The 25113-nt window shown below is 41.9% G+C and overlaps 1 protein-coding gene and 1 non-coding gene across 2 annotated transcripts; one reads left to right on the top strand and one right to left on the bottom strand.

The window, feature by feature from the left end:
- Positions 1-1834: 1834 nt before the first annotated feature.
- BC005537 (cDNA sequence BC005537) lies at positions 1835-13077 on the bottom strand. Its single transcript, NM_024473.3, has 5 exons — positions 11225-13077; positions 9776-9952; positions 8750-8872; positions 4714-4848; positions 1835-2097 (listed from the first exon to the last, which is right to left on the bottom strand). Exons 1-5 carry the CDS (start codon positions 11351-11353, stop codon positions 1972-1974), a joined length of 690 nt encoding a protein of 229 aa, NP_077793.1. The 5' UTR covers positions 11354-13077; the 3' UTR covers positions 1835-1971.
- Gm22358 lies at positions 3166-3287 on the top strand. Its single transcript, XR_003950727.1, has one exon. It is a non-coding gene; the product is annotated as a small nucleolar RNA SNORA32 (small nucleolar RNA).
- Positions 13078-25113: the final 12036 nt, after the last annotated feature.

Below are 25113 nucleotides of genomic sequence, written 5' to 3'. Positions count from 1 at the left end.
TAATTAGCAGAACTAGAACATGGATGGTATAATGGATGGTATATTGTTTTTGTTTTGTTTTTTTTTGAGACAGGGTTTCTCTGTGTAGTCCTGGCTGTCCTGGAACTCACTCTGTAGACCAGGCTGGCCTGGAACTCAGAAATCTGCCTGCCTCTGCCTCCCGAGTGCTGGGATTAAAGGTGTGCGCCACCACTGCCTGGTTGTATTGTTACTTTTAAGTTTGGTAATGGTACTCTAAGGTATCTTAAACACCCCACCCACCACAAAATCCCGTACTGTAACATAAACCTAAGCACCAAAAGACAAAAATAAATGATGTGTGCAATAAATACCAAATGGCTCATTAAATATGTAAAATATATATAGAAAAAAAATGTGGCAAAATCTTATTGTTATACCAGAACATCTACACTGTTCTTGACAATGTTCCTAAATTACTGACATAAAATGGGTGCTGAATTGCCTAATATGTTGAACACAGTAAAATGGTTTTTAAAAAGCCACTGGCCTCTGGATCCAGACTGATGACTTAAATCCTCTATTTATACGATCTTGGGCAAATCTCTCCAAATGTATATCTACTTCTACTCCAAACTTTGACAGAATGATAGCTGCAACACAAACCTTCAAAATGTTCTATCAAATTCTTCTGATAAAACAACCTTAAGTGACCAGACATGGGATTAAAAAAAAAAAAAAAAAAAAACCTTATCACTGCTATTTTTATACATCCATCTGAGTAGCCGGGAAGCTTTCACCTATTTTATTTAGGTTTCTTTCCCTTTTTTTTTTTTTTTCAAATTCCAACCAGAAGCTAAATACAAATGGAAACCAGTAAGCACTAGTTTTACTCCAAAAGAGTAGAATCATTCCGATTTACTCCAATAAAAGTATGCAACCCTTAAGCAAAGCTTTTCTTCATTTAAAAGAAAAAAACAAAAACAAAAAACAAAAACAAAAAAAGTAAAAGCTATACAGTAGTCTTTCCTTATGTTCATTGCACAAACAAGTTCTGCTTTCAGAACTCTTCACTCTGCAGTTATTTTTACAATGTAATATTCCCCACTTTCGTTTTCTATCCCAAACACTCAACTTCTTTAGGATGGTGTAGAAACCAGTATTTCTGCAAAATTCACTGGATTTTTATTTGTAATTAAAATTTCTAACACCAAAAAACAAAACAAAAACCAAAAGTCCTCTACTTATGATGGTTTTTGCAGCTATGAATGTTTCTCGGTTTTGTAGCTGCGTTGGCCACACCAGACTCCAGATCTGCTTTAATGTGTATAAATGCATCTGCACACAGCAGAGTACTCTATAACAGCAACTCGGGGAAAGAGATCTGGGAAAAAATACGTGTACTAATGAGTACCAAGAAAACAAACATGGCCCAGTGCACACGAGGCAGAAATGCCTCAATGAGATGCTTTTTTTCATTAAGATTTCTTTCCCGTGGTTGTAATTTCTTTTTGTAACAACCACCTGGTCATTATAAGGAATCTGACAGTGCTCTGGAACAACGGTGATCATAGCAAAGCTATTAAGGTTTTAAGTGTCACTTATACCTGCTACATTCACCCTCACCCTCAATACTGATGACAGATGTCAGAGGCAAACACCAGCACAAACATGAAGACCACAACACTGAGCATCACCTGTGCTTTCAGATACAGTAAGCATTTCAGTGTACAATAGTCCTTCCTTCACATTTTAGTAAGATGCCGATGCAGTGCAGCAATGTGCAATGCACCTTCTTTCACACAGTCCGTGCAGAAGACATCTAATTTTTTTTAAAGTTCTGTGATACAAATGATTAAAATAAATCCAGGATGAACAAGTTTCAAAATGCATAGTGTTCTGTGCATGAGTCCATTTTCTTTAAACTCTGAAAGAAAAGTGGTAAGAAAACAAGAAAAGAAAATAGCTGCTGCATTCTCTGGTCTTCTCCATTTTGCTGGTCAATGCTCTTATTTACTCTGGCATGTAAGGACGGAGGTGATCCTCTATGGTGCCAACTGCCCAGTGGGTGAGCTGTTCCTGTGGCAGGTAGAGGCAGATGCTGCATAACTTGAAGATGGTGGCTTTGTTTTTTGGAGTCTAGAGAGAAACACATTTTTAATAATTTTAATAGTTTTAAACTGTCAGTAATTTAAGACTTACGGCTATAAGACTGTAATAAGGCAAGAGATATGTAGTTCATTACCTATGCAGGATATGAGAAAGAGTAGTTTGAAATAAATGCTGATAATTTATGCATAAATTTGTGCATATTTAAGATTAAAATACTACACCTGGGAAGTCAACAGAACTGTCCTGTGCCCCAACCTCCAGCCCAGAAACAAGCTCCCCCAACAGGTCCTCTCTAGTGGGAAATAAAGATCTGGGCTTCCTGTCTGCTCCTAGACAGGGAGTACAGAGATCTGGCTTCTAATATGGACAAACAACCATCTTATTTTCCCCCAGTTTTTTGAGACAGGGTTTCTCTGTATAGCCCTGGCTACCCTGGAACTCACTCTGTATATCAGGCTGGCCTTAAACTCAGAGATCTGCCTGCTGGGATTAAAGGCATACACTACCACTGCCTGACTTCAAACAACCACCTTTGTAATTTTTTAAGATTTATTTATTTTTTTGTAATGTGAGTACATTGTAGCTGTCTTCAGACACACCAGAAGAGGGCGTCAGATCACATTGTAGATGGTTATGAGCCACCATGTGGTTGCTGGGAATTGAACTCAGGACCTTTGGAAGAGCAGTCAGTGCTCAAAACCGCTAAGCCATCTCTCTAGCCCAACAACCAACTTTTAAACTTGATTTATTCCCAAGTTTACTTATAGCTGCTATCTATCTTTCCACTCTATTCTTGATGGTCACTGAAACCCAGATGCAGAAATCAGAGTCCTACACCTTTTAAGAGCTTTGAGAAAGACACTTGTTAATTTAGTCTTTTCTATACAGTAGAGTCTGAGAGATTGAAGGGGGCTCACAATATGCTTTAGGCGTTACTGACTACATCACAGGTCTTAAATATGCTAGACCAAGTTTCAAGGAAGCTGGTGTGGGGAGCCACAACACTCAGGAGGGAGAGGCAGGCAGATCTGAGTTAGTTAAAGGACAGCCTAGTCTATGTAGGGAGAGACCCTGTGTCAAAAACAGAAAAAGACTTGGTCATTACCAAGGCTTTTAGAATGCAGTTTCTCATTTGCTGTGGACATGACCATAAAGAAAAATTCCCATGAGGTTTTTCATATGCTACTTGACTAGCAGTTAACCTGTTGGGAACATTTGTTGATAAAAGAAGAAAAAAGAAAAAAGAAAAACACTTCTGCCAGGAACTCAGCCAGCATCTCAGACACCAGAATTCTGCAATCTCAGAACTAGGAAAAAAACCTAAGAAGATAGAGAAAGGCTGTGTGGAGTGCTGAAGAGGGGTAAACTTGAGTCAGTAGTCTCTGAGGACTGTTGGCAGAACCTGGGCACGACCCACACTGACAAACACTAAGACAGCTGCAGTAATGAGGCCACCTTGTCACTGTTGAAGGATGTCACAAACGGCAGTGCCTTCTAGGCTGTGCCTTTCTTGTTCCAACTTAGGAGTTTATCGAGAGATCAGAAAGCTATTTTAAATATCCAACAAACCTACAAGGATATAGCTCAGTTGTGGTTAAAGCCTTGTTGAAAACAAAGCGAGAAGATAAACCTTGCCCTGGAGGCTGCAGCTAATATGTGTTATACACCGTAAGATATGTACCCTTCCATATCAGCTACATGTTAATATTTCTACTGAAGTTTCCCTTAATTATTAAAGCATAACCCACAATTAATTTTGAGGAAAATCAATAAAAAGTTCTCCTTGCCTGCTTTAAAAAAAAAAATGTCACAAAACCAAGTCACAGTAACTGTATTTTAATGACTTATGCAATTCACACCAAGCAGAAACACATTCTCTGGAGCCAAGATCTACTCATGTACTATCTACCCATTCTAGTGAGGCCTGTACTATAGCTTTGGAGCACACAGCTTCACATGTCTGAGTTCCTTACCTTGGTATGTCTTGCACTGGATAAGTAACAGACCTAGACAATTCTATCATTTCTCAGCCTGAAATTTTACTGTGGAAGCTGTTTTGATAAAAATCTGGATTGCAGCCGAGCACTGGTGGAGCATGCCTTTAATCCCAGCACTGGGAGGCAGAGGCAGGTGGATTTCTGAGTTCGAAGTCAGCCTGGTCTGCAGAGTGAGTTCCAGGACAGAGAAACCCTGTCTTGAAAAAAACCAAAAACCAAACCAAAACAAAAAAAACCCCAAAAAACAAAAACAAAATGGATTGCTGTTTAAGTAAGAAAGAAACATCTACGCCAGGGCTAGGGAGAAAATGTAATGAGTAAAGTGATTGCTAGAGCACAAATGAGGATCTGAGTGGCATGCATAATTCTGGATTCCCTAGGGTTTGGCCACTGCCTGAGGAACCAGACCCACATGAAGGCATACATATCTGCATACTTGCACCCCCCCCAAACACACACATCATTTATTTAAAATACATACTCTAATTAACTGAAAGTAGAGCAGGAACTGAGAGTCTATTTTTAATTGGCTCCCAGGCCACTGATTAGGAACTAAGAAACACCTGGGAACTTCTCTGGAAGCACTTAAGACAGGTTTCTTAACTTCACAAGAGTCCCAAATTAGTCCTAAAAATTTTTTTCTTACCTGCAAATGCTGTCTGTCAATGAAGAGAAACACTGACTGGTTAGGATTGTTGACAACAATTCCTGTCTTGTCCTTGCGGCTCAGTACATGCAGAAACTGTTTCTCATAGTCACCGTGATGAAATTCAAATTTGGCCTAATTGCAAAATACAAACATTTTATATAGCTACAATTACATCGCACTGCCCAACCATTATCTACTGCTCCCACATGCATGTTTGTGCTGACCAATATGGAGCCAAGAAACAAACAGTACTTAAGATTTAATTAAAATTATGTACAGTATAAAGCTCAATTCATCTCAGTTCTTGCCAAGCATAGTAGCACATGGCTGTTATTCCAGCAATCAGGAACCTTGACTCAAAATAAAAACAAATTTAAAATAAAAACAAAAACCACCAAAGCCACACACATAAAAAGTCTTCGGTTAACACTAGTCACATTTCAAATGCCCAAATCACATCCCGCTTGCTTTCTTGAAACACAGGACATTTTCTTCATACAGAAGAAAGTTCTACTAATAGTACTCCACCGTAAAACTTTGTGATCTATAATACTTAAAATTAAACAGGAAATGAAAACCTAATGAACCCAACAAAATAAAAATGCAAAGGCCTCAGTGTACAAAGTAGTCCCACGTGTACAAATGGCCTTCTGAAAATACAGATAAACCCTTTGGAAAAATTGTTATGGAAGGCAAAACTCATATATTAAGCAAATCAACTTCATCCTTGCACACATCTAAGAGCAGCAGAAGGGAGCAGATGCTAGGCAAAAAGACCAAGCCTGGGGCTGGAAGGATGGCTCTGACTACTCCTCCAGAGGTCCTGAGTTCAATTCCCAGCAACCACATGGTGGCTCACAACCATCTGTAATGGGATCTGATGCCTTCCTCTGGCACAAAGATGTACATGCAGATAGAACACTCACATTAAAAAAAAAAAAAGACAAATAATAGATATTAACAAATCCTTTAACATCTTTTCAGATAACTCAGAACTGTAAATTCTGAATTCTATTTGCTTTGAACAATTTCTACTACCAATAGTAGGCAATATTAAGCTGTAAAATCATGAGTGTCTGCTATTTATGTTTTACTAGTGCCTTGTAAACCCTGGGCTCTTGAACTACATACACTACTCATCGCTCCCTTACTCTCCAGTGGCTCCACAGATGAGCTCAGGCTATACACATGCCAGTGCTTCACTAAGACATGACCCTAACTCCCAATAGCTTTTAATTTAAACCTAGCTTTCAGGGCCAGAGTTTGGCCCTTTAATCCCCTCACTTCAGGAGGCAGAAGCAGGTAGATTTCTGAGAGTTCCAAGCAAGGCAATGCTACATAAGACCCTGTCTCAAACAAATCCAAAAATTCACCAGGAAAAAAAAACCCCTAAATCCTCAAAACTCAAACCCCATACACATTACTCTTCTATTGCAAACAGCAAATAATCAAATTGACAGTAGTCTGAGATTCACCATATAGTTCTAGAGCATTTTAATTATATCCTACTGAATTTCTTCTTGGGGAAGGAATGTTCTACCAAATAAAACAATTTGCATAAGGAAGATATAAAGGAATTCTCTGAAGTTACAAAATACTCTAATATGAATAGGGCAGTAACATGAATGACAAAAGGAAAAGAGCAAACATGTTTAGTAGCCTCTCCAGTCAGTACCTCACTGTACAAGGACACACTCAGTCATTACTCCCCACCAAATATCACTATAGATGGACTCACATTGAGAAGTTTCAAATATTTTGGTTTTTAAAATAGTCTGGGTTAAAATGTGTCATTCCTTTTTACATTTACCTATACATCTATATAGAAGTTCTCTCAATTCCTACTTTGTTTTTTTCAAAATAGGGTTTTTCTGTGTAGCCCTGGCTATCCTGGAACTCACTTTGTAGACCAGGCTGTCCTTGAAGTCAAGAGATCCTCCTGCCTATGCCTGTCAAGTGCTGGAATTAAAGGCATATGCCACCATACTGGCCTCAGTTCCTACTTTTTTTAAAAATGGGAAAAAGTGGGTCAGGTCACTGTGAAGGTCAGCAGGTTCATGGCCTCATTAGAACAGAGTGAACTAATTACATTATCTTCAACATCCAGACTAAAAGTATGTGAGAAAAATAAAACCCTATTAGCACTAAACAAATATGGACTCCTCACCCCTCATATCCTTTCCAAAAGAATCCAGTGTGTAACACTATTAAACTTGGATCTTAAACTTGGCTATTAAACTTCTATAAGCAATCTAGAGATTATGCACAGTATACGTAAGTTTGTATGCAAATGCTACGCTGTTTTACACAAACAGCATATGCAGAGGTGTTGGAGCCAATCCCTATAAGATATGTAACATAGGAATGCCAGTTTTAAATTACTTAAGGAATGAAATTAGTGCCATATTCCTAGCTTGACTGCAGGTAAACTATAAAATTAGCAATGTTACTGCATGTAGATTATAATCAATCCAGAAAGTTCTAGAATTAGCTCAAGGAACTTTCTGTCGCAGTCAGTCTCCAGATGAGCCTTTTCTCTTGTTTACTTTACCTTACTTTCCTTTTATTAAGTTACTGTTTTGCATATGGCTGTTTTGCCTGCCTGCATGTGTCCATGTACTATGTCTATGTCTGGTGTCCTTGGAGGCCAGGCAATGCCATTGGATTCCCTGGAACTGAAGGGTTAGAGGGTTGTGAGACACCACGTGTATGCTAGAAATTCATTCCAGTCCAATGGAAGAGCAGTCAAGTACTCTCAACCTCTGAGCCAGCTCTCTAGCCCTTGCTTTTAAAGCAGGGTTTCTTTTGCCTTACAGTTTGTCTGGATTCCTCTTAACTGAATGACCGTAGGCCTACTCCTCTGTTTTTTAACTGCCTCATTTCTTTTACACACCTACTCATTTCATCACTAGTGTACTTAGGTGAAATGTATATATAAAATATCTAGGAGAAAGATTAATACAATGGCTTTTAGTAAAAATGGCTTTTTTTACACCTGATTTCAAATAAAAGTAGCACTTGAGAAAAGACTTCTAATTATTTCAAATAACACCCCAGAGGAAAAGATTATACATTTAAACCCTGTCTCAAAAAAAAACAAAAACCAAAAAAACAAAAAAAAAAAAACAAAAAAACAAACAAACAAACAAAAAAAACAGATATTAGCTACCGAGGGGAAAAGATTTTCTTTTCTTTTCTAAAGGGTTTCTCTGTGTAGCCCTGGCTGTCCTGGAACTCACTCTATAGAGGCTGGCCTCGAACTCAGAAATCTGCCTGCCACTGCCTCCCAAGTGTGGATTTTCTTTTCTATTTTTTGTTGTTGTTGTTAGGAACTTCTCTCATGTCCACCTAGTTTAACAGTCTTATTACCATGGGACAAGAGATACATAACCAACTTAATGGCCTGTATCACACACAACATCAACAGAAAGATGAAATCCTACTAACAGGTAAGAAAATTTCTGAATGACAATTTTCATCTTCCTAATAATATAAGCTACTCAACATTTAGTTCCATATACCTAATTAAAATAGGCTCAAACATATTATTATTATTGGTTGTGAGCCTAGCCTTTAATGGTTGAGCCATCACTGTTTTTCTAATTCTAAAATCTGAGTATACACTGTAGAAAACTATAGCTACAAGTCAGCAAAGAGGACTAGAGTTGGGGCTCTGTGACTGAGTGACTGCCTCTGATACAGGAGGCCTGGGTTCCATGTTCAGCTAAGTAAACCAGGCATGGAGCCAGCAGGATCAGGAGGTTCAAGGTCACCAGGGGTACAAAGGCAATTCTAGGTCAATCTAGACAACATGAGACTTTGTCAAAGAAAAAAAGTCTAAAAGATTTTAATAAAGTTCATTTAAAACCAGAGACACTAAGAGATTCTAGAATTCTAATGTTTTTTTCTAATATAATATTTAAAAAGACAGAAAAGATTTATGAACTATTAGAAGCGTATTCCCAAAGACTCCAACTTAAGTCCTATTATAGGTATTGTCACCAAAGTGCTCGCTACTTTATTTAAAACAAACCTGAACAGGCCTAAAAGGTTCGTCAGATTCCTTCCACCTAGAAAACAGGAGACAAACGATTTTCTCAATATCATTCCGAGGCCAAAGAATGAAATCCATCTCCTGAGTACAGCCGATTACATCCTAGAAAACGAGAGCAAAGACTTTTCTTTTAAAAGTTAAAGAAGCAAAGTACAAAAGGTACAAAAACATGGCTCAACTAGAGTCGTGCATTAGCGCTTCGTACCTTCAGGGTAACAGACTGCACACAACCTAATTCCAGCCGTAGTACTAACTTTTACACTGTAGAGTCCAGTCACTTAGCCAATATTTCTCACGCAGAAACATTCCTCAGTATGTGCCTAAACTCTAGCTAGGGAGCTAACGTTATTAGTGAATATGCCTTTATTTTCATCTTTCAAAACCAAATGTAATCTGGCTAAAACGTCTCCAAACGTATACAAACCAAGTTTATTACACAGCATAGTTTCATGTGTTGCTGGCTACTTTTCTCCACTTATCTTCCAAACATCACATAACATTATCTGTTCCTTAAGGCCAATGAACTTCTTCCAGACTAGTATAGTTAGCTCCATGTTTCCACTGCTTCAACTAATTTTGGAGTATACACCAAATTAACTTCAATGTAATACAGTTTTGAAGGTTAGCAGTAATATATTTTCTTTAGATTTTCTTATTACAATGGGGCATGATATTCTCCCCTCAAAAAGAGACCAATCATAGTAATCACATACATCATTGTCATTCCATCTAAGTCAAGTGACCAAGGCTATTATTAGAAATCAATCTTTTAAAAAAGCACTTAAAGGTACTTACAAACTGTTTTATTTATAATACTAAGTACCTAACAGGGAGTGATGGGTGCTTCTACATGCTTTATCCGTGTCTTTTACTTTGTCTTGAGACAAAAACATTACACATCTGCAGCCTTGAAGCATAAGGCTAGCTAACTCAGGATTTTCAGGAGGAAAATGCACACTTTAATTCACACCAACTCATTTCCTCAGTGCAGCCTCCCAGGCTTACCCTTCTCATAGACTGGTACCGAGGGGCGTGGAGCTGCACCACATCCTTCTGTAGAAGCTCTAGCGAACTTTCCAAGGAATAGCTGGAATCTCGCACACCTTTCAGAATATTTTCTTCGTAATTATTTGTCATGACTGGTATAACCTCAGACACTTCAAAAAGTGCTGACTTTTTCTTCTAAAAGAAAAAATTCAGTGATACACTGTTGATATAACTTGATTTAACTGGTTCTACAGGCAATAAAAATCTCACGAGTTTAAAACATGCAAATATTCAAACAAATTAACAATTTTATTCTTGAAATGGAGTCAAGTTCAATGATAGTCAATATTTCTGGATATTATCTGACTACAATTACCAATGTTTAATAAAAGGTAAAAAACAAATTGTGTCTCCAAGTTATTTAAGTGTTCATGACCAATCTAACTCTATACTACAAAGCATAACACTATAGAATGCATCTTATGGAAAAATCTATCTAGTGTCATCACTTAGAGCTTGTATTCCGAGAACCTACATCACAACACTAATCCATCTTAACAATTTTGCCATCATGTTAAAAAACAAGCACACACACAAAAAACAGAAAATGTGAAAATAACATCTTCAAAATACTCCAATATAAAAACTTCTCTGGAACCACTTTGCCATGAGCTTACTCTAACAGGGACCACTCTGCCATGAGCTTACTCTAACAGGGACCACTCTGCCATGAGCTTACTCTAACAGGTGAAGGTTCTCAAGTACAAACCTTAAGATTGGGGCAACAAGCATGGAAAGTTACAAAAAGTACTAAACAGATTGCATGCTAAGATTACATTTCTCATTAGAGGCAGACCACTTTCAGTGCAAAAGTCAAAGTTTGCACTTCTTTTATTCATAACCCAATCTTATGTCAAACAGCCCTACTGACAAATGTCCATCTTGAATTGCAAAACAATACTGCTTTCATTGAATTCTGTTTGCCTTTCACTCAAATTCATCTAATATTTAACTATGGAACTAGATCATAAACACACACCCAACATCCTCTTGATTTTTAACGTTAAAAAAATAGCAATTCTAAACAAAAATTTACCATTTCAGTTTTTAGCTGCTTCTGAAGTTTAAATGTATTCCTTCATTAACTATATCTTAAGAAATGTCACCTACATGGAGACATCCTATGTAACTTTACTAAAGTTCCCTTTTGTTCTACATAAAAGTTTCAGTTATACAGTCCAATGTCAACTAAAAGTGTATTCTACTAAGCCCTTAGAATTATTTCAGTCAATATGATGAGCCCTCCATTTTCTCTAAGGTCTCTATTCACAGACTAACCCCAGCAGTAAAAAGCAGTAGTCTTACTCCAAACACTCTTAAACCTAATATTTATAAAACACTGAAGTATCAAATAATACACACTTACAAACCCACTTGTACTAATTCACAGTAAGAACTTTAAATTACCTTCTCCTTGAACACAAAGGCAATGTACATCTTGAAGTCAAACTGGTCAGCTAGAGATTCTTTTTTCTTTCTAAGCTGAGCACGTAGTCTGTTCAGAGCTTGTTTCTTCCGGGAGTTTGGGTCCCCCATTTTGAAATACAGGTGGTACTAAAGCCTTTGGAAATTGTCACTAAACTATGGGCACTTTTTCTTAAGACTCAAGTACAACAGAAACAAGTCATTTTTTTTCCTGCTAATATGATTGAATAGCTAAATCACAACTGTAACCCCCAAACTGCACCTTCTAACAATATTAGCAGACTGTCATACCACAGGGTCAAGAAACAAAAGTTGCTGTCCAGTCATGTTTGGACAATAATGTTTGGGGGTTAGATGGGGAAGGTGAAGGGGAAGGAAAGAAAGAGGAGAAAAAAACTTGGAACTAACTTTCTGGAAAACACATGTGGCTAAACTGCCAAAATAAAAGCCATTGAGGGGAAAATGAAAAACCGATCATCAGGATTTAGGTGCGCAGTAAAACACAGCTGACACCGGTCCAATCCTTGAAACCCATTCGCATAGTCCCTTTTCAGAAAAGGGATTAAGAAATTGAGAAAAGGGAGGGAAAATTGTGATGTTGCTTCCCAAATACAGGGAAAAAAAAAATACCCCCCCCAAAACAAAAAACCCAAAAACTGAAAACCACCAAAACAGGGTAGGTGAATGAAACTGAAATCCCCAGTTGGATTTTACCCAGCCAGATCCATGGCTGTAGTACCTGATTAATTCTTAGTTATTTCAGATTTCACTACTGCTATGAACTGTCAGTGCTTTGCTATTGATTACACTTGGTGGTGAGCAAAGAGAAAAGTGCAAAATCAGCAGAGAAAGAAGGGGAGAGGTACAGGGTTTCCCTGCAATCAACTACAGTGTATACCGGGGGTGGACAGCTGTTGCCCAAAGGAGTCATGAGAAAAAACAGCGGAGTCATTACCAACTTCCCCATCACCCACGTTTTCACCCTCAGGCGGCTGCGAACGCTGCTGCCAAGGAGAACCATGATGGCAGAGGGAAAGGGGGGTCTATTAAACGGTATTAATAGTTATTCCGGCTCTGTGATTAGCCCTGATTAATGCCCGGGATCCAAGCACCCTTAGCCCTGCGGTGGGTTCTACATTCCCCGGGGAGCCCTCCGTATAAATTTGACCCCGTTCAAGTTCGGGATGGTAGGGAGTTCGATTATCTTCGTGTGAGCATGGCTGAGGCTAAGGTGGCGGGTTCTCCCACGTCCCAGGCCGGGCCCGGGGATCACCTGCCTTCGACCCCCAGGTCCCACCCACAACCCCTGGCCTTCAGCGGCAGCGACTCACTCGCACCACGGGAGACACTGGATCACTCGGGTTCTCACTCATTTCAATGTGGAAACAATTCCCGCCCGGGTAGAGGAGGCGGGAAGAGAGTTAAGTAGGAAGGATCAGTTGGGAGGAGGGGAAAAGAAGAGAATAATCGTGTTAATAATAATTACTTCTTAAAAGGAAGCCCACCCTCCCACCCCAAAAAAAAGCAAGGAATGAAGTTCCCGGGTTCTAGATTCGCTTTTCCCGTTCAACAGCCCATGTTTCCCGAGTGGGGGCGGCTGGGTGGTTTCCCAAGGGGACAGAGAGGCCGGGATCTAGGCGGCAGGGCGGGGTCCCCGCGGAGAGGAGAGCGGGACTCGCAGGCCGACCGTCGGTGGGCCGTCTAGCCGCAGCCTGCGGGCGGAGCGGCGGCTGCGGAGGAGGAGGCGGCGGCGGCGGCGGGGGCGCTGCTCGTGGCGCGGGCGGGAGCCATGTCAAGAGAACACGACGGGCCGACGGAGCCCCTCCATGCCCGCTGCGCTGCGCTCTGTGGCCGGGCCACGCGCGCTGCTGCCGCCACTCAGCCCCCACCTGGGCCCCATAGTCGGGCTCGGCGCCCCGGGCGGCGACGGAGGGAAGGACGCGGCGCGGGGTTGGTAGGGGGAGGGGGGAGACGGCGAGGAAGAGGAAAGCGCGCGGGAGGGAAGAGGGAAGGAGGGGAGCCCTGCGCTACGGCCTGTCCGCGGAGTGAGCCCGGCAAAGTTGTCTCGGTTCGAGCGTCGGCTCCCGAGGCCTGCTTCGCCCAACAGTCCGGTTCAGGAAGATAGTCCAAGAGAGAGCCCCGACGGATGGGGGGAGAGAGCCGCAACGGAGGAGGAGGTCGAGCGTCCGCGGGGCCACAGCCTCGGTTCCCCCACCCCCCGCACCGGAGTGGCTTCAGAAGCAGCGGCTGCCGCTGGAACCTCCCGGGTCCGGGGCTGAGTCGCGTTTGAGGAAAAGAAACAAGAACAAACAACTTAAAATGGCAGCGACGGCTGCTGCGTCACCCGCCCCTCCGCGGCACCGCCCCGAGCGCTCTACGCCTGCGCGCGCCCCGGACGCTACCATCTGTGGCAAAAACTGAAGGGGGAGGCGGGAAAAGAAGCGTGAAGGTTTTCACAGTTATGGAGACAGAAAAACCGAAAAGCTAGTAATGTGTGACATATAAAAGTCGGTATAAATAGTGAGTAGCTTTGAAATTAGGCTTTCAGTAAGATACTTCTTTTCCTAGGGGTGTTTGAGAACACACATTTCCCCTATTTATCAATATGGAAAGTCCTAAGGCGTGGCAAGGGTCTCCCGCCACTCCCTCCGCCCCTCTGTCCCTCCGTCAGGCTGTCCAGGTCTCCCCCGCCCCGTCCTTTTACGTCATAAGAGCACGCCCCCTACGCCCTCCATGACGAAGCGGAGAGAGTAGCTCCACCCTGGGCTATGCTGGGGAGCGGTAGTTGGACTTAGGGGGTGGGGTAGGGTGGGGGTCCTGTTAAAGCAGCGGTTCTCAACCTGTGGGTCGCACCCCATACGGGAGAATCCAATGATCCTTTTATAGAGGTTGCCTAAGACCATCGGAAAACATTAACATTCATAACAGCAGCAACATTACAGTTAAGAAGTAGCAACAGAAATTTACGGTTGGGAGTCAGCACAATATGAGGAACAGTACTGAAGGATCTTAGCAATGGGGAGGTTGAGAATCACTGCTCCAGAGATGCTCAAAAGCCAAAGCCGGGGAAGTGGGCGGAAAAATGGGTGTTGGAAGGGCCAGAGTGAGGAAGAAACCCGGAAGACTGAAGGGTGGTTAGGGTCATTTTATTATTCCCTAGAAGTCGGCCAGTTGGCAACAACGGAGAAATCATTTCGAGTTAGCGGAATGAAGCTTGCTTGCACCCCAACGAGTATAGCCTCAGTCCATGCGCCTCTATCCTCACCCCTCTTCCTGCACCACCAAGGCGAACGGACCTCGGGCTTTAAGCGACAGAAGCCCTTGTATGCGTTGTTGCTAGGATCGGAAGAGGCAGCCGAACTCTACGTGTGATTCCTCCACCACAGTGAACAGGGATCCCCGAGAACCTCAGACCTACGTCCCATCTTCTCCTGACTCTCTATCCTCAACGGTAAATGGGACACTGGAACGTTTACTGCTGAATCACGCCGTCCTTGACCCCAAAGAGCGCTCATTCGGTTTGTGAGACTCTGGTGTGATAAAAACGAAGTTACATAATTAATCAGCGAAGGTTGATACTCCACATGAACAAAGCCTGGGTGCTGCATTCCTGACTACTCGGTCGAAACTTTTAAAAGTCCAGTCTCCTAAATAGCTGCTTTTCACTTCGTGAAATCAAAATCTATTAGCTGCAATCACCCTTTATCCATAAGCCAAAGAAAATAAATAAAATCCTATTTTTATGTTTGCCTGCATGCATACTTGTGCCCAGACACCAGAAGAAGGTATCGGATCCCCTAGAACTGGAGTTCAAGATGTACTAGGGCCCATTCTTCAATGTAAGTTCTCCAGAACCAAGGTTGGCATTCCTGATCGTTCCAAATTAGTTCCAACATGAGTCAGCCATAGTGGCTGTAATCCGAGCACTCAGGAGGCTGAAGCAGGTTTGTTGTGACTTCGAAGTCATTCTCCTTCAAGGCCAACCTGGAATACCACAGAAACCCTGTCTCCCCTCCACCACCACCTCCACAAAATAAATATAAATAAAACCAGTGTGGTGACACAGGTTTGTAATTCCAGAATTGGGGAGGCTGACACTGGGTAATCGCTGTTCAAGGTTAGCCTAGTCTATATAACATGTTCAAAGCAAGCCAGGGCTATATAGTAGGACCCTATATAAAAAAATAGAAAAAAAAAAAAAAAAAGAATGACTGGGAGAAGACTCAGTGGGTACAGGCACATGCTGCCAAACCCTACTTGAATTGATCCCAGGACCCACCAGTGTGTCATGAGCACACACACCACTACATACAATAAATATAATTTTCAATTAAGATATATATGTAATAAAACTTGTAGTACTCACTTGGTGATTTATCCCGCAATCATATGACTGAAAAGCTCACATGTGTAAAACAACATTTTAGAGTTGAAGGTATGAACAAGAATATGTGTATACATGATCATGTTCGAGGCCTTTATAGAAGTGAGCACATTTGTTATCGATAATCTAATATAGATACTGTAATGGTGTTTGGGATGTTTGAAGAGTAGCGTAAGCATCACCGTCTCACCATAAGAAGAGCCAGTACCCATTATTAGTCATTCCCCTTCCTGGCCCCAGGAAACCACCAACTTATACTGTTTAAGTTTGCCCTTTTTAGGACTTTATGTAAATGAAATACAGTATATAATGTTTTGTGATTAGTTAAGATCTATTCATAATTTACCAATACTTAGTTTCCTTTTGCTGATGAATAATATTCCATCTTAAGGCAGGCATTCTATTTTAACCTGTCCTTCAGCTGTTGAACATTGTTCCTGCCCTTTGCTGCTATAATGCTGTTATGAACACTCAAGAGTTTTGTCTACACACGGCTCTTCAATTTCTCATGGTTAGTAACCTAGGAGTAGAATTTCTGTGTCATCTACTTTCTGGCTATTTTTTTATGTCTTTATTAGAAAGAATGTCTATTCAGAGGGTTTTTTTTTTTTTCCTATTTAAAATTTGTTATTGACAAGTAGGAATACATTGCAGGTATTTTCTCCTGTATATATGTTTTTTTGGTTTGATTTTTTTTTTTTTTTTTTTTTTGGTGATACCCTTCATGGTATAAAAGTCAAATTCATTATTTTTTCTTGTGTTTGTACTTTTGGTGTCATATCTAAGATCAATGAAGAATGAATTTTTCAATCAATGATTTTTTATGCTGCTGTAGTAACTATAGGCACGGAGAGGCAGCTGGGCAATATGGTAGGTATCTGACACAGGAGGATCACATAGAACCCAAGAGTTTGAGGCACCTGAGGTTAATATAGAGTCCTAGCATCAAATCCAAAACATAATCAAGATGGAAAAATGTTAAGGAAATTTGTAGTTTTTAGTTTCAGAACTGAAGATAGCTGGTAAAGAGCTGAACAAACCCTACAATCTGTGTTATGTAGCTCAGCCAGCTGAAATGAGCCACAAAACAGAGGTAAGGTGCCTTAAAAGGGCTTGGGGGTGGGGGTTGGGAGGCTGCTCTGGCTCAGTTTTCTCTGAAACTTGGAAAGGCAGTAAAACACAGTGAGCAAAGGAAATTAAAAAAAAAAAAATCTCTGACCGTAATGTTCTCCAGGGAAATTAAAATGCTGTGAATTCATTTTTTTTCCCTGGGGAAGTTGGAAAGATGGCTCAGTAAGTAAGTGCTGATGTACAACCACAATGACCTGAGTTCAAATCCCCAGCACGTGGGCATGGCTGAGAGTGCCTGTAACCCCTAGCACTGTGGTGGCCTGAAACAGGATTGCTGGGGTTGGCTGACCTACAGCCAAGCTACTGATAAACCCTGCCTCAAGGGAATGAGGCAGAGGCTGGCAGAGCAGGGCACTTGGTGTCCTCCCAGGGGCACTTGCGGCATGTGCATCCTTTCGTATGCCCCCAACACACATAATAAGTAAGGAAAGGAAGAAAGGAAGAATGAAAAAAAGAAAGAAAAGAAAGAGAAAGAAATAGGATTTGATAGGAATGGCTCAAATCACACCTCCAACACTAGATAGGTAAGGACAGGATGATCAGGAGTTTGGGGTCATCTTCAGCTACATCAGCTATGGAAAAACACACACTTATGTTAGAAACTACCTATTTTGAGTTAGGCTGCTCCACACAACAGGATTGGTAGAGCCATGATGGTGGCACCTTGGTTAAAAATAGCTGTTTAATTTCTTCTGGGTTATTTATTTAAATTTTTTTAGCTAAGAAGGCACATGTTATTTAAATATCCTGGGTTTGGTGGCCAGTGCATTTAATATACTGGCCACGGTGCTCACAATCATCTTGAACTCCAGTTCTAGGGGATCCGATACCTTCTTCTGGTGTCTGGGCACAAGCATGCACGCAGGCAAACATAAAATAGGATTTTATTTATTTATTTTTAAGTAACAGGGTCTCACTATGTAGCCCAGGCAGCCTCCCTACTGTTGGGAGTAGAAGAGTTCATGGTCACATCATCAGAGTTTTGATTTATACTCCCAGATACACTAAAACGTCTTTGGTGGAAAGGCAGATAGCATAAAAGGGTGTTATGCTTTCTTTTTTAGAAAGGGCCCTGGGACCCCTGGGTTCAAGTATCCTCCTACTTCAGGTTCCCAAGTGCTGCCAATACAGATACACCACCACATCTAGATTCCAGTTACATTTGCAATAAAGAAACGTAGATTCTGGGCCAGCCTTTTTTACAGAATCAAGACCAGCCGGGGCAGTGGTGGCGCACGCCTTTAATCCCAGCACTTGGGAGGCAGAGGCAGGCAGATTTCTGAGTCTGGTCTACAGAGTGAGTTCCAGGACAGCCAGGGCTACACAGAGAAACCCTGTCTCGAAAGAAAAACAAAACAAAACAATCAAGATTAATGTAAAAGACCACTCACTCATAGGCTCCCCTCTGACCCTAATAGAAAGGCAGCATTAGATGGCCCAGTCTCCTGCTTTTCTCCTGCTTTTCTACCAAATTAGGAAAGAGTTATTCAGCTGGGCAGTGGTGGCGGACGCCTTTGATCCCAGCACTTGGGAGGCAAAGGGAGACAGATTTCTGAGTTCAAGGCCAGCCTGGTCTACAAAGTGAGTTCCAGGACAGCCAGGGCTATACAGAGAAACCCTGTCTCGAAAAACAAAAACAAACAAACAAACAAGAGTTATTCAAGCATGTGCTTCTATCAAGTACACATAAGGCAGTAAGAATGCCAACCGCTGGCGTGGTAGCTCACTGTAACTCTAGGCCTTGGGAGAGCAGCCTAAAGACAAAGACAGAAAATAAAAGGGGTGGGGGAGGGAAAAGCCAACAAAGTGTTTACTAGCTTGTTAACTTTAACACATAGATTGCATACACTTGCTCTCCTGTTACAGAGTCTGGGTTTCATAACACTCTTGTTCCATTTCGTATTTATGATCAGCAACGATACCACATTGTTCAGGAACTCACAAATACATTTTCCCTTCATTTTTATCTGAGGTTGATCAGACACAGGTCTTCTTTATGCTTAACAGTTATGAGAGTGCAATAAAAATCTACTCAAAACATGTCTATGCACCACACTAACTTGTTCGTAGACAGGAAAGTTTAAACACAAAAGCAGCAGTGACAGCCAGGGGCCTTGGCTCCAAATTTCAACCTAAGATTTTTTCCATCTGTGATGGAATAATGGCCCAATGGAATCACAGGAGCAAGCACACTGACACACAATAGTGTCCCCTGTATCTTATAACCACACGGCTAACAAACAGAAGGTAATAAAAAAGAATTATGTGATCTTTGAGGCCTTCGCTGGCCTTTTGAGGGAGAACATAGATTTATTCTCAATTCAGTTTCATGCTATTTTCTCCATCTCAAATGGTAGAAATTGGTGTTTATAGTACTTAAGGAATAAATAGTTGAATTGATTTATTGACTTGGAGACAGGGTCTCTACATTTAGTTTCAAAGATCTTTCTTGATTCCAAATATTACTCCCTTGACTCAAAATGCTGCGGGCTGGAGAGATGGCTCATCGGTTAAGAGCACTGACTGCTCTTCCAGAGGTCCTGAGTTCAATTCCCAGCAATCACATGGTGGCTCACAACCATCTGTAATGGGATCCAATGTCCCCTTCTGGTGTGTCTGAAGAAAGCAACAGAATACCCACATACATGAAGCAAATAAATCTTAAAAAAAAAACAAAAACAAAAACAAAAAACTGCTGCTACAAGCCCTGCCATGGGCTTTCATGCCTAGAACTCCAGCATTCAATAAGTTGAGACCAGAGAATTACCTCAAGTTTGAGGCCAGCCTAGACTATAAATTCTAAGCCAGCGTGGACTATAACATGAGACTTTATTTTAAACTTATTTTTCAGACAATGCTATTACAAGGAAACATATAATACATATAGGGCCATACATGTAGCTAAGTTGCCTAGCATGCATGAAGTCTTGGGTTGGATCTCCAATACTGAATAAAACCAGTACTGGCACATTTGTAATCCCAGAAGTTGGGAGCTAGAGGCAGGAGGATCATGACTTCTGGGTTATCCTTGGCTATATATCAAGTTCAAGGCCATCCTAGCCACATGGGACCCAAAAAGATTAATGCCACACTAGGAAGTAAAGGCATCTATATAGTTACCACCTGGCTCAAGAAGCCAGAACCTAGAAAACAATCTTTTGTACCCCAATAGATAAAGATTTCAGCAGTTTTAAAGTTAGCCCCTTCCCAATTTTTGGCCACCACTCCTCTGATCAGGTAGTGGGGGCCCTAGTCTCTACCCTGGATATTGACTCAATAGAAAGCTTAATCCATAGATACAATTCTGCCAACTTTTAGGCCGGGCCTTTAGAAACTGGTAATTTTCTGTCTCCTAAGATGTATAGTTTTGGAATCTAACCCCAGGATGAAGGCTGTTCATATACCCACTTGGAATGTACATGTCTCAGTGTTCTGTCCAACACCTGTAAGTCCTAGGCAAATGCCAAGCATATGTGAGCAGCCTTCTTAAGAGCTCAGCCTCCAGCGCCACATAGCCCAACTTGGCCTTTGAGTAGCTCCAGCTGATGCTATGGAGGGAGATAAGAGCTGAGCTGTCCCCTTCACAGTCTTCCCAAATCACAATTTTGTTTTTTAATATAAATGGCTGGAGCCAGGATGAGTGGCTCCCACTCCTGCAAATCCAGAGCTTGGGAGGCTGAGGCGGGGAGATTGCCGTACATCCAAGGCAACCCTGATATAAGTAGTGAGTGCCAGGCCTATGGCAGAGCCTGTGGCAGAGAAGGAAGAAGAGATGGAGGAGGAGGAAAGAAAATGAAAACTAAGTGCTAGGCATAGTGATGTCTGTATGCAGTACTGGCATTTTGGAGGTGGGCATAGGTTCAAGGTCATCTTCAGCTACTTCTCTATGGCCATCAAATTAGAGGCCAGCCTGGGTTATATGAGACCTATCTCAATACTACTACTATGTTGTTGTTAATTACTAAAAAGAGAACGAGGAGCCTGAAAAGATGAGTGGATTCAACCAAACGGAAGTCACTACTGACTGTTTAGAGAACAATTTCAGGGTGGCTATGGGAATGGAAACTTGGGGTCACATATGCAGGAGGTATGAGCATTGACAGAATGGATGGGACCCCAGGATACACAGGTCATTCATTTGGAGTGAAACTAGCCCTAGAGAGAGTGTGTGTGGTAGCAGACCAGGAAAGACTGCCCTTCAAGATCCCATTGAACAACACAATTGAAAATCAATGCAGAAGGGTCTGGACAGATGGCTCAGAGGTTAAGAGCACTGACTGCTCTTCCAGAAGTCCTGAGTTCACTTCTCAGCAACCACATGATGGCTCACAACCATCTGTAATGGGATCTGATGCCCTCTTCTGGTGTGTCTGAAGATAGCAACAGTGTATACATATACATAAAATAAATAAATCTTTGAAAAAAATAAAAATAAAATAGAAAATCAATGCAGAAAGAATCAATAGATGCGGGGAAGAGAGACGCCTTACAGACTTGGCTCCAAGGGAGCCCAATAGCCCCAGAGATGGGTTTATTTTTTAAAGGAAGTGTGGGGGTGGGGAGAGGCTGAGGTTGCAACTCTAATTCCATAGCAGAGCTCCTAGATGACTGACAGTGTGCCTGAACCCTTAGGTTGATCCCCAGCATCACTGGGAAGAAATAAAGCCAGGGAGAGAGGGTGAGAAAAGGTGGTAGAGGGGGTGGGGGTGGAATGGAAGCTAAGGCTTCCAGACAATCTGGCCAGAAGGTAAGAAGATGGCTGTGGAAGATCCAGAAATGGTGAAATTAGAATATTTGAATCAGTGACACAGGAAGGAAATCAGTGATGTTAAGTCCAAGGACATGGCGCTAGGCGCGCACACACACACACACACACACACACAACACACACACACACACAGAGAGAGAGAGAGAGAGAGAGAGAGAGAGAGAGTCCATTAGACAGGATCCTAGAGGTCCATAAGAAAGCAGTAAACTATTCCATGGAATGATAATAATGGGCCACAGATGAAATCGGAAGTGTGTACAAGAACGAGTCAAGGATGGTTGGCAGCAGTTGACTGAATGCAGCGCTTGTGACCTTGAGAATTCCAGAACCATTTCCCATCACTGCATCACCATTTCCAGTGATCTGGAATTCTGTGACACACCCAGAACAGCAAGGTCATAGAAATGACAGGAAGGAAACCTGTAAGACCCCCTCTGCACGGAAGGATTTTAGCACAAAGTCAAGGACCCTCTTTGCTCTAAGTGCAATAGCTAAATTCCTGAGACAGCAGCTTTGCAGAGAAATGTTGTGCCAAACTAGATTAATCATGGCTTTCTTGCAGAGCAGATCTGCAGGAAGAAATGGAAGTTGGAAGTGAGAGCATGAGTCAGAGTGTAACTTGTTAACTGGCACCCTTCCTTCCTCCGGCTCTGCCGGTCCTGATGCTTGGTGATTCATGACTTTGAAATAGTTGCAATAGTTCCTAATATCATAGTGGAAAGGCAGAAAACAGGAGTTCTTCTCAGGGAAATGTTTCCTTCACCGTAGACACGGCCTCAAAGCTTACTGGCCATGCGACTAGCTTCTCTGGGATTCAAGGGTTGTCCATAAATGAACATGGACTAGCTATGCTGTAGTTAGTTAGCTCATGGTGACTTACCCCTGAGGGCTAAGTATGTGCCTCAACAAAAGACAGTACTGCTGGTGGCTGGAGAGATGGCACAGGGTGTTAAGAGCACACCCTCAATTTGCAGAGGACTGGAGTGGGGTTTCTAGCACCCATGTCAGGTGTCTCACAGTCACCTGTAACACCAGATCCAGAAAGACCCCTGTGGCCTACATGGCCATTCATGGGCACATACCCAAACACAGACACACATGACACATAATAAATCTTAAAAACAAACAAACAGAACCATTAAGCCAGGTGGGTGGCACATGCCCTCAATCCCAGCATTCAGGAGGTGGAAGCAGGAGAACCTTTGCCTAGTCTCTCCCTGACCCCATATCCACCACAATAAATAAATAAATAGATAAATAAATAAATAAATAAATAAAGTTTAAAAAAATTTAAAAGGTGGATGGTTCCTGAAAAATGATACCCAAGACTGACTTTGGCCTCAATGCATGCATGAGCATTAAACACAAACACACTAAAAATAAAAAGAACTTCAGATGTGTGTTTCATTTGGCATACATGTAGAAATCAATGCACCTCTCAAAATTTTTCCCTGAAGAGATTTCTATTTGCAAGAGATGGTAATTAACACAGAACTACAACTGGCTAAAGAGCACACAGAGTAAGGAACCCCAGCATGCTGAACCCTAAAGGGAACGTACATGCCACATGCACCCCTCCCAAGATGCCAGGATCATTTCAGAAGAGGAAGTGGAAAGAGTGTATGAGCCAGAGGCAGTGGATGAACACGAGGAAACATCTGGACTCATGTGAACCCACAGTCATTGCAACACACCAGACTTGTGCAAGACCAAGGCAGACCAAACCCAGAACAAGACTTCAACCCAGCCAACCTGGCTCCATTGTCTAAACTAAAAGGAAGTTCATAGCTTAATTATGTTAAAAAATATATATATGGGTACTGTACTGGCTAGTTTTGTGTCAACTTGACACAGCTGGACTTATCACAGAGAAAGGAGCTTCAGTTGAGGAAATGCCTCCATGAGATCCAACTGTAAGGCATTTCCTCAATTAGTGATCAAGGGGGAAAGGCCCCTTGTGGGTGGGACCATCTCAGGGCTGGTAGTCTTGGGTTCTATAAGAGAGCAGGCTTAGCAAGCCAGGGGAGGCAAGTCAGTAAAGAACATCCCTCCATGGCCTCTGCATCAGCTCCTGCTTTCTGACCTGCTTGAGTTCCAGTCATGACTTCCTTTGGTGATGAGCAGCAGTATGGAAGTGTAAGCTGAATAAACCCTTTCCTCCCCAACTTGCTTCTTGGTCATGATGTTTGTGCAGGAATAGAAACCCTGACTAAGACAGGTACCAAGGAAAAAAATCGTAGTATATTAAGTCCCACACAGTTTGAAACAGTCTGTAGCTTTTAAATATACCTTTGAAAAGTCTCCAGGGTGTTCAGGACATGAAAGAGAAGATAACAGTGTACAACACTGGGCTTCAGGTGAGCTCATTTGCATGCAAAGATGCAAGGATGAAAGATGCTGGGTTGGTTGGTTGTTTTGGTCTTGGTGTTTTCCAGATGGGGTTTCTCTGTGTAGCCCTAGTTTTCTCAGAACTCATTTTATAGATTAGGTTGATCTTGAACGCAGAGATCTGCCCACCACTGCCTCCTAAGTGCCAGGCTTAAATGAGTGTTCCACCATGCCCAAGCTAGAAAGATGCTTTTTAAATTTTCTCTCAATGGAAGTATTGATAAGGAGATGATTTAGTTTATGTTGTATTAAAAACATGGTGGTAAGCTGAAGGATCGACAGGGAGGGGCGATATTTATCACCCCAGAACTGATAAAGACTTATTCGAGACAATTTACTAGAAGGGTGTAATGGCACACCTGTAATCCCAGTACCTGGTTAGCACAAGAGAATCAAGAGTTCAAGATAAGTTCTTCAGACTTAGCTCTAATAAAGACAAAACAGGAAATGTAAAGAAACAAAAAGCTAAAGAAAAGCTGCTGCAGAAACACAAGAGATACATACCAGTTCGTTCTTTCAGTGCTAACGGTCAGTGTCAATCGTAAACTTGATAAAACCTACAGTCACCTGGGAGATGGGCCTGGGCTTGCCTGTGGGGGACTGTCTTGGTTTTATTAATGGATGTGTAAAGATCCATCGATGTTTCTCACTGTCAGAAGCAATGTGAGCAGCTGTCCAGGCCCCTGCTGTCTTGGCTTCCTGCTATGATGGCCTGTACCTTGAATTGTGAGCCCCAAATCAACTGTTTTCCCTTCAGGCACATTTATCAGAGCATTAGGAAAAGAAACCAGGGTAATTGTCTCAAAGATGTACTCTGTCTAGTGCCAGCTGCTTAAATTGTGGCAAAGAATCTGCTGTTCCACATGAGGGCTTTGGGGGCTTGCTGTGTAACTCTAAGAGGCCTTACAGTTTGGTATATAGTGCAGGCTGGCCTTGAATTCTAGAAATCTTCTTGCCTCAGCATCTTAAAATATAGTTTCACCTTCATTATTCATTTATTTTCACCTTTCTTTAAAAACTGAGGATTGGCCGTAGGACCTCATGTATGCAATGTATGTATGTAGCTTTAACAATGAGCTACAGCCTATCTTCTTGCTGTTTTATTGGTTTGGTTTTTAGATAACGCTCTGAAATGTGCATCTTTGTATGTGCAAGGCTTCTTAAATGCTTTCCACCTGCAGCCAGACACTCCATCACAGT

The sequence above is a fragment of the Mus musculus genome, chromosome 13 (genome assembly GCF_000001635.26).
Source record: "Mus musculus strain C57BL/6J chromosome 13, GRCm38.p6 C57BL/6J".
NCBI lineage: Eukaryota > Metazoa > Chordata > Mammalia > Rodentia > Muridae > Mus > Mus musculus.
Note: the sequence above shows the minus strand (reverse complement) of the source record. Positions and strands in the feature narration are given on the sequence as shown.

What these genes read in the sequence shown, in the direction of transcription:
- BC005537 (NM_024473.3), bottom strand. Translation starts at nt 11,353, where the DNA reads ATGGGGGACCCAAACTCCCGGAAGAAACAAGCTCTGAACAGACTACGT. An exon ending in GGTACCAGTCTATGAGAAGG is followed by an intron (nt 8,873 to 9,775) that starts GTAAGCCTGGGA and finishes CTCGTTTTCTAG; the next exon opens with GATGTAATCGGCTGTACTCA. An exon ending in AACCTTTTAGGCCTGTTCAG is followed by an intron (nt 4,849 to 8,749) that starts GTTTGTTTTAAA and finishes TTTTGCAATTAG; the next exon opens with GCCAAATTTGAATTTCATCA.